This window comes from Poecilia reticulata, unplaced genomic scaffold (genome assembly GCF_000633615.1).
Source record: "Poecilia reticulata strain Guanapo unplaced genomic scaffold, Guppy_female_1.0+MT scaffold_155, whole genome shotgun sequence".
In the NCBI taxonomy this organism is placed as follows: domain Eukaryota; kingdom Metazoa; phylum Chordata; class Actinopteri; order Cyprinodontiformes; family Poeciliidae; genus Poecilia; species Poecilia reticulata.
Window position 1 is genome coordinate 1,076,413 of NW_007615016.1, and position 10,302 is coordinate 1,086,714.

General features: G+C 41.0%; 1 protein-coding gene across 1 annotated transcript in view; it reads left to right on the forward strand.

Moving 5' to 3' along the window:
* ppm1e (protein phosphatase, Mg2+/Mn2+ dependent, 1E) overlaps window positions 1-10,066 on the forward strand; it is a 55,189-nt gene extending 45,123 nt beyond the window's left edge. The window contains exons 6-8 of the mRNA XM_008401975.2: window positions 727-870; window positions 2,404-2,497; window positions 3,214-10,066. Of these exons, the coding sequence (XP_008400197.1) occupies window positions 727-870; window positions 2,404-2,497; window positions 3,214-4,109 (1,134 nt within the window). The 3' untranslated portion in view covers window positions 4,110-10,066. The remainder of the gene's footprint in view (window positions 1-726; window positions 871-2,403; window positions 2,498-3,213) is intronic.
* Window positions 10,067-10,302: the final 236 nt, after the last annotated feature.

Consider the following 10,302-nt stretch of genomic DNA (forward strand, 5'->3'; position numbering starts at 1 on the left):
CCGGGCTCCGTGGGTAAAAGTCCGGCCACCAGGCGCTCACCATCATGCCCCACCTCCAGGCCTGGCTCCAGAGTGGGGCCCCGGTGACCCGCGTCCGGGCGAGGGAAAACGAAGTCCAAAGTTCTTCTCCATCATAAGGGGTCTTCGGACTGCGCTTTGTCTGCCTTGGGTGACCCTACCAGGGGCATAAAGCCCCAGACAGCAGAGCTCATTGGGACACTGAAACCCCTCCACCACGATAAGGTGGCAGCCCGAGGAGAGGCCTTCGCTGAACGTTTATCATTTATAGCAAACGATGAATCTGCAGCTAAAAATCCTCCAAACATGAGGAAAGTTCAACATGCTGCGTTTGGGGATTATTTTCTTTCATAGATAACAAAGGGAGATAAATAGATTTGTTTTCTTTTACAAAATTTGAACTTGGTAAAGCTAAAACTAACCCTAGAGTTCTGGATAAGAGATATTTACAAAGAAGGTTTTTCAACTTAAATGCAAAATGCATAGATTGTTTCTACAGTTTTGTTTTAATAACTGCTGAGTTCTGTTCTTTCAGGGTCTTTGTACTCCAGTGTATTAATCGATAGCAAATTAGTTGACAATCGATTTATCGTAATTAATTGTTTCAGCCCTGGTTTTGAATGTGTTGTTTTACTGCTTAAATGTATTGTTTAGAGATGATAAAGTCATAAATCGGTTACAAACCCAGTTCTCCTGTGTCTGCGGCAGCACCTGCGCTGTGGAACCACCGGGGTGGTGACGTTCCTGCGGGGCCGGACGCTGCATGTCGCCTGGCTGGGAGACTCCCAGGTGATCCTGGTGCGGAGAGGGCAGGTGGTGGAGCTGATGAAGCCACACAAACCAGACAGAGAGGTGACACACGTCTCTTCCTTCACAGAACAAGCAAATCAGTTTTCTGTAAACTTGGCAAGGAGCCACTGTTAAAGGAAAATATCCAGTGGTTGTAGGGGGGAAGTCGGTCATGAACGGCAGAATAATGTCTATATGTTGGAACCTAAGATGCAAAATTCACTTCTTCCATGTTTTTGTTTCTCCATTTTGGGTTTTAAAAAAACACTCAGATGTTTTTTGGCAAAAAGTTTGTTTTGGTGTCTGGAAAATTAAAATCAAAAACTTACCATTGTTAAGTCGAATTCCACGGCACTGCGCCATTACCTAGCAACCCCAGCTGATCTCCAGCCATGTTACCTAGCAACCCCAGCTGATCTCCAGCGGTTGGTCAATTAGTTTACGCGCTGTACAACGGCTGCTGGAAAAGACAAGAGTTTAGTTGTTGATTTGCTGCATTCTGGTTGGTTGTGCAGGAGGCTCTACTGATGCTTTTCAAAGATGTATGGTTGTATAATTGTGCATCTGTTTTGAGTGTAAACAGTTTGTCTGGATTTAAAGGGACAGAGACCCTAAACCAGCTCCGACTGAAATCTGATTATCCAAGAATAATTTATTCTGAAAATATAATGAACAGGTTTTGAATAGGCCATAGAGAGACCCTGACCTGTTCAGAGAAGCATAACTGTTCATCTTTTTTTCTGTTTCCAGTTTTTATATTTGGATCTGGTTGAAGTTTCTGAACCTGAAATAAAATAACATTGAGCGACCGGCTGGTTCAGTCTGTATTATATCTAACAGCATATTGGCAGCAGAGCTTCCCACTAATGCTGTTCTTTGTGCTCAGTATCATGAGGCGCCTATTTTAACATCCATGTTGGGTCAATCAGCCCTGATGTCCTTAAATCGGCCAAAACAAACATGAATCTGATCTTATCCAGAACCATCATGTTTTCCTCCACAAAGGTCTGAAAAGCAGCTGCTGCTCCTGTTGCTGTGCTGGGAGAAACAGGCGGTAAACAGTCACCTCACTGTTTAAAGGCCAGAAAACTCATCCGGTTCTATAGAAACTAACATACAGAACTGTTACTCTAATGCTACCCAAGTCTGTTAGCTTGGTCAGCTGGACAAATTCTTTTATATATTTTATGTCGGTATTATGGAAATAAATCATGTTTAGAAATATGTTCTCGGCTAAAGCCTCCAAAATAACCTGTGAAAAAACCCCCATCAATTTGAAGTAACATGGCTTCAAGATTTAGTTTAAGTTATTTACAAAAATGTCCAGATATCTAGCATTAAAAAAAAATTATTTTTCAGCCCCATTGTTCTTTAATTTTAAACTTTCAAGAAGGAATATCAAAGAAACATCCATCATCAAGGTTTTCTTGGCATCTTTCCATTTTAAAAATTGCACTTTGTATTTTCAGTCCAGAAACAGAAGCGCTGCCTGACCCCAACCCAAAAAACGTCAATGTTTTGAGTGGACCGTTCCTTTAAGTGCWTTAYGAGGCAGATGGAGGAATCTGCAGATGATGAGCATCTCTTTGTTTGCAGGACGAGAAGCAGAGGATCGAGGCTTTGGGAGGATGTGTGATTTGGTTTGGCACATGGAGGGTCAACGGGAGTCTGTCCGTATCCAGAGCAATAGGTACGTAAAGTTCCTGCAGTGCATTGTGGGAAGGCAATACTCTTCGCCTGAAATGTCAAAGTACAAATAAGAAAACTGCCAGGAAGGAGAAGCAGACGTTGCTGCCATCAGTCCAACTCTAAACTTGATTTAAAGATTTTCAGTTAAACTGAAATCCAGATTTTCTGTTTGGTCATTTTGCTTTTTATGTTGTTGATGTGAAACAAGCGTCATAAAGAAAAAGCCAGACGTAAACACCGTGTGAAAATTAGGAATATGAAATTMTGAATGCCAGCCCCACACTGAACCCACTTCTCCACAGAAGTTGCAGTCAATGTTGCACAAAAAGCCGTTGCTGTTAGTTGTGTTTTGTTATGAGCCTCCGTTGAGTTATGACGATGCTGTCGACTGAATAACTTCAGAAATCTTCCATAAACGGCGGCGGCCATCTTTACTGCTGTAAACGGAGCTCTGCTGTGAGGTCGAAGTTCAGCCGCGTTTAATGAACAAATAAAAAACCTKCTGTCTCATTGGAGCCTGTCGCAAAACAAAAGAGATTATTTTGGCCTTTCAAAATGGAGTTCACAGAACCTTTTCAAAATAAAAGTCTATTTTAATGGTTTAATTACCACAAACGGAGCCTCCAGATTTCAGTGCAACTCAACAGGAAACCTGATTATTTGACCTAACATGCGTTAAGCGTTACAGACAATAATCTAACCTGGATGTTTTGACAGGCGACTCGGAGCACAAGCCGTACATCTGTGGGGACGCGGACCACGGCATCTTCCCATTGGACGGCTCAGAGGACTACCTGATCCTGGCCTGCGACGGGTTCTGGGACACGGTGAGTCCCGACGAGGCGGTGCGCGTCGTCAGCGACCATCTGCAGGAGAACGCCGGTGACACCACCATGGTGGCCCACAAGCTGGTGGCCTCGGCCCGAGACGCAGGCTCCAGCGACAACATAACGGTCATAGTGGTGTTCCTGCGCGACCCGCGCTCCCCGCCGCCCACCAGCACCGAGGACGAAGAGGAGGGCGGGACGGAGGAGCCGGTGGAGGAGGAGGAGGCCGCCGAGGTGGTGGAGGAGGAGCAGGAAGAAGARGAGGAAGAAGATGAAGCAATGAGAGTAGAGCGAGACGGAGGCGAGGGAGGCAGCGCCGCGGACGTGGGAGGAAAAAGCCGCGGCGGCTGGCCGCTGCAGCAGTGCTCGGCTCCAGCGGACCTCGCCTATGAAGACCGGACGGACTCATTCACGGACAGAACCAGCCTCAGCTTGTTGGGGCCGTCACTGGAGAGCCACATCAGCCCCAGCAGCTACCGGGGACCGCGCCCTCTGAGACGCAGGCCGCGCTTCCTGTTCCAGCAGCCCGGCGCCGCCGGCTTCACGGACCCACTGTGGCCCCAAATGGCCGCGCTTTTAGGCCCCGCCTGCGGCTTCGCCTGGAGGCGGGGCCACGTCGGCCGCCGATCGGGTCGGAGGTGGCCGAGCAGGTCCAAAGAGCTGCTGGGTCTGATACCGTCGGGCCACACGCAGAGTTACGCCCCCTGGAGGCCTGGAGTGGCAGTGCCTCACCTGCCCTATGACGCTGCCATCTKAAGGGAGGCGGCGCTCTCTGCTGACTCCTAGTGGCGTTTCTGAGTAACGCCGTCTCTCAAGAGCAAGCACTGATTGGCTAATCCCACTGCAGAAATGTGTCCAAAATCATCATCATTATGAAAAAGTTGAGCAACAAAATAAGAAGCTGAGAGTTCAACTTCTTTTCAGAATAAAAGAAGTTTATTCTAACTCTAACCCTACATCATGTATTTTTAAAATATTTTTGTTTTTAACTATTTGTCTTAGTCTCATTATTTCAGGAACCAAATCGGATTTTGTTTTAAAGTATCAACATTCATCCCTTCCTACTTATAAATGTCTGAAAAAAAGCTACTGTTTGCTACTAAAACAGATGCTCTTATTTTGAAATGTAAGCAGACTTTCTCTGTTAAAGGCACTATGTAGACCAACTAATGGCGCTAATGCTAACACAAAATGTCCGCCGTTATCCTATCGAAGTGCTTAAACTGTAACTAATCCCAAAGTTTGTTCTGGGTTACAACAGCAAGTCTGTGTAACTAAGAAAATAAAGGACAGCTTGATGCCAAAGACGTCAGCTAGTGATATTTAAAAAGTAACATGTAGTCACAGATGTTAATTTGGTCCAATCAGGTGTGGCTCTTGAGAAACACGTTGCTATGGAAACGCTGCTTCCTTCACCTGCAGAGCCTCCCGTCTGTCTGAAGGTTCAGCCAAAACAAACCGTTTTGTGGTTCTTCACTTCTCCCCTTTGCCTTCAACCACATATTTCTTTGATAGTAAGTAGTCGTGGCTCCTGCAGTCGTTATGTGATAATCAGTCGATGTTAGAGGACCGGTACTCTGTCCAAAGTTGAAACATTTCTCACTGTAAGCCGAACACAAGCCTGCTGCCGCTTTAGACCCAAACATCCTGTCTGTGGCCACTGGTCAGCCGGTATGAAGCCAGAGCTCCAAATGCTGGACAGTCGGATGTATTCACAGGTTGAATGTGACGTAAATGTGTAGAACTACCTGCATGTGGAGCAGAGCGGCTACTGCAGACAACACAAATAAAGTCGGAGCTGTCTCACTTCAGGAAAACTCCAACACCTGTTACTAGTTTAGTTAGAGCTYAGTTCTGTTTGGGCTGTGAAAGCCTCAAGTGATTAAAAATATAAACTTCCATTCATTTATTTCTGTGCCTCTGTAGAGAGAAGTGATTTATTTTGAAAGCAGCTGATATGAACTCATTTAGTTTGGCATTCAGAAATGTAATAATTTAGTGTATTTCATCACACTCACGTTTTTAAAGACCTACATGTTGTAACCATGGCGACTACTTTTTCATTGTTGACACTTTCACAAAAACAAAACATATCCAGGAAGTATTCGCATGTCTACGTGTTGCAGGGAGAAACTTTCCTCGGTCCGAAGACCCGTCAAAATGAGAAATATTCCTCATTTTAGCAAGATTAGAAAAAAACAAAAACCTCATATTTATACCTCATAAAACCAAAATCTGTTCTCTTAAATAGACGGTTGTTACAGTAAAACAGTGAAAATCTATTCAGATTTTTAGATGTTGCCTGGAGGAAACGTGGTTAGTGTCTTTTTAACAAGTCGTATCGGTCAGAGGAGTAAATTTTTATGTTTTTTTACAATCATGCAAATGTCAACATCGGACAAAACGAGTCTGGATTCGCTTCTATCCAGAAACGTGCATAATTAACATTTTCTCTTTTGCAAGATTTTAAAACTTTGCTCAAAATTAGCTTGACGATTGGATGAAAACATCCAATCTGCACTTTGACCTGAAGCGTAACTAACCCACTCCCAGAGCTAAGCCCCGCCCCCGGCCAGAAAAGTGGGCGGAGCCAAGAGACACGTGAGGGGGAGGGGCTGCGATCGAACGCAACAATCACTGCTGTCAACTTGTCCACTTTGTCGCTAAATTTATCCGTTTTTCAGACGACTGACTKTTTTCAAAAATAGCGAGTGATAAATCCAGCAACTTTTTCTGTGTTGGAGATTTTAATGGCAACAGTCCTGAGCCGCCATTAGCTGGTGTTAGCTGCCATTAGCCGCTATTAGCTGGTGTTAGCTGCCATTAGCCGCCATTAGCTGGTGTTAGCTGCCATTAGCCGCTATTAGCTGGTGTTAGCTGCCATTAGCTTCTCCTTCTTCCTCAGCACCGCAGCCAGTCTGAGTCGTTAGCCGTTCCAATCTGTCAATATTGCAAATAAATCATACATTTGTAAAGCTGAGTATCAACCAATGGTCACCAGTAGCCATGGCAACGCTCGCCACTCCAGCTCCTGACCCGTCCGGGGAGGAAGTGCTGTGCTTTTATACAGGAAATGATGACGTTTTACTAAGCTGCTGCAACCAAAAGAAAAATTCAACGTCAGTGTTTGAGCCGARTAAATCCAGACTAGAAGAAAAAGTCATAATAATCTATTTATCAAAGAAAAAGTCGACTTGGGCGAGTTTCACTTTCTGCACTTTAGCTCAACTTTGAGTCCAATAGTGTATGAATACTTATGATGTTTAATTTGCACAGCAGAATCCTAGGGCCACACTAAGAAAATAAAAATAATACTAGAATGATGTCAGAGTATTGCATCATACTATGACTTTATTCTGGTTTGATTATTTAAAAAAACGTTGTTTTCTTGTCACTCTTACTGTCAATTTATCCTTGTATTATTTTGACTCTATTCTTGGGATTTTCTAGTTTATTCCTGTAATTTTATCTTTTTTATTTTATTAGTATGTCCCAAATGCTTGGTAGGAAAATGTTTTTATAAATGTCTGAATATATTTTTCCTAATGGAACTAAAACTAAAATGGATTTTAGATCCATTTTTTTTTCTTTAAATAGGTTTTAGAAAAMGTTTCCAAGTTAAAAACCGTGGAGAACGTGACGAGGTGTGAATAACGTCTCCTTTACATTATAATTCATATTTTCCTTCATTGCCACTAAAAGAAATTGGACCAAATCTTTCTGTCCATCCTGGAAAGATAAACATTCTGTGATTTTGCTGCTTTCTTATGAATACAGAGTGTAAAATATCCTGTTTCTGTGAGATAGATGCTAAATGAGCGCTAATGGCTGATCCTGCTTCTCTCTGGATGATTTGCTTTCAGATGAGGCTGCAGACGCTGTTCTGCCGCACCATTCAGTCAGTGACCCAGCAATTATCCTGCAACAATTTGTCTACCCTTAAAAGCATTAACTGTCGGATTATGAAAGATTAGATTTCACTTACCTGAATAAATGCCTCATGCAGCCCAGATGGGACGTCCTCCTGGGTTAATGGGCTTTTAGGAGGAAGGATATTGACATATATATTTTTATTAGTCTCATAGTTTTACCTATTTGCTTTAACTAAAACCTCAGAGATATTCTTGAAAAGCTTGATAAAATTAGCATTAATATTGGTAGGAAAGTTGCATACTTTCCTCAATCTGGATTATTTATTGCATGATTAATGAATATAAAAGAAAAGTGCTGGGAAGTTTGACAGGAGTTTAATAACTAAGGAAATTTAAATCCACCCTGATAAATATGAAAGTTTAAGCTGCAGCTGTTTAGTTTAGCTCAGTCATAAAACCCATTTCTGTTGAAGTGAATATTGTGGCAACATCAAGCTTGTCCATCATAATGACATTTAAAAAAGGGATTTTCTTGTAACTTAGTTAAAATGAATGATGGTGAATCATGTAAACAGAACCTGCATGAGATTCATAAAGTGTTGGATTTAAAGTGCATCAATGCAGGAAAAGTTTCCGTCTGAAGCCCAAAAGGCTCCAGACGTCTSAGCTGGACGGGTCTCTGATGTTTGGGCCGAGACGTCCCTCACTGCAGCTCATCCATATTTAGACCAGTTATCAGTTTTCCATCAGGCTGCACAAAACTAAATATGCTACCATAACAATGTCTGCAAATGCTGAAAGAAAATCTTTAGCATAAATGTTCAAAGAATTAAACTGTAGCCACTTTTTGAGATGTTTTTCACGTTAAAAATCAAAAAGTGCTGAATGAACCATCAGACTAACCATAAAAACAGGAAGAAATATGAGAAAATCAATTAGCTTTTTATTTGTAAACTATTTACATGTTAAATGTTGCAGTTKTTGATAACATTGTCGATCTATTTAGGCTTAAAGAGTTTAACAGGCATTTCTGTCAAATGATAATTTAGTTTGAAATGGAAACGATTGTTGGCAGGACTGTCTTCCATCTGATGTAACAAAAATAATTTATTCTAAATAAAAGAAGTTTATCATATATTGTTTATAGCAAAACTTAAAATAACACTTATCAGATGCTAATCAGGTAAAGCTAATAAAGAAATGCTACCAATGTAATAAAGGGATTACATTTCATTTTGACCTGGATTTGTTTTAAAAATCTGTGCTTTAAAAATTATTCATACATAAATGTACCAAACGCACTTTATATCACACATAAAATTAGTAAATATATACTGTATTAATAACCCTAAATCAGGAGAACAGAGTTTAGAACCTTTTTTCTTTGAAACCATTTCAGTCATTTATTGAGCTCAAGTTTCCAAAGACGAGGTACAAAAATAACATTTTATTGGCACATTGGGGGACGTTAAAGTAGAAGTAGGGATAYTTTCTGTGTCGTATTATTGCTGTTATTCACTGTTTGGTTATATTTAGACAGAGTTTATTTATTCTGTTTTATTTGAAAGCCAAACCAACATAAAAAGGGTTAAACCTTTAAAACTAATATACATAAAYATGACTCRTGTGTTACGACCAGTCTTCAGGTCGCAGCATGAAGGATCCGTCCTCCTCCGATCTCAACATCCGACACACACAAAATTCAACAGTTGATAATGATTTATTTTTAAAAAGATATATTTTTTGGATCAAGATGTTACAACTGGAGTACTTGGCTTCAGAGTGAGCTATCGCCGAAAACAACAAACAAAAGGAAACTATCTAAATAGTAACAGAAGCTTACCTAATCAACAGTAAATAAACCAAAGTACAAAAAAAACTTACCTTCCTAACCTAAGAAAAACCTGAGAAAACTAAGGAAACATAAACGGCAGCTCACTCCTCCACTCCAGAACYCYAACACAGGTAAAGGAAAAGGCTGTGGCCGGTGGAGATGGAACACAGGAAGTCAGCATCTTTTATGTCCGTTCCCTCCGAAAAGCAGCCAATGGGACGTCTCCGTCGTCTTCTTGGAATCAATCAATCAATCAGGGACGGGCACCTGCCGACTCATCATTTATAATCAACTGTACGCCGTCACACATGTCAAAATGCATCACTGTCATTTCAAGTGGTTAAAGGGACCAAGTTGGCAAATGTTGAAATATAAAGTGAAAGCTGTCAACACATTTATATGTTATTACTCAGAAAGCCGTTTTATTTTAAAATACATTCCTTTCACTTTTTTCCAAGCATTTTGAGGTGAGAAGGAAAACAAGGAGATTTTTTTGTTTCTCCTTCTATTCACATTTTCAGCAAATTGGCTGTTTTCAGATGAACTATTGACATTATAACTATAATTTCCCTTCATTTGATGCCAAATGTCTTATCACCACATCTGAACCTGAGACGGTTTAACTGCTGGGAAGAACTGGGTTAAAGCCACTGGTTCCACTGGCGAAGTGGTGAGAAAGCAAAGAAAAAGACATTTGAGAAACGTCACAGTATTTGTGTGTAAAGGCCTGAAGAAAGCAGGCAAACTGATCTATTCATGTGTTTATTCTGAGTCGTGGATCTGGAGGACTAAATATAGAAACTTTATTATAAATTAGTTTTAATCCACAAGCCTCAGCAGCTGAGAGTTTCGGTCTGAAACATTCACATTTTAGCAGACAGAGAAACAGAGACGAGGTTTTTATTGTCCATCTGTCGTAGCTTAGCCGCTTCCTCACCCAGATGTAAACAGTAATAGAGATAAATATGTTATTTAATATCTTCAATCAAAATGTACATAGTCCCAGTTCAAATGAAAGGTAGCAAGATGTCACTCCAGTTTATTAGCACATAAAACATTAGAAAACAGGAAAATCAAAGACCTGCTGTTTTAGTTTCAGTCTCAACTGTTGAACCACAAATTAAATATTTTCACCAGTTTTTATCCGATGTTATTGCTTAAAACTAGTAAATGTTTCAATGATCATGATGTTTATGTCTTATTGCAAAAGCCCAAAAAAATCCAATGATAACATTGAACAGAAATGAATTAAATTCACTGGTTTCCAACTGCC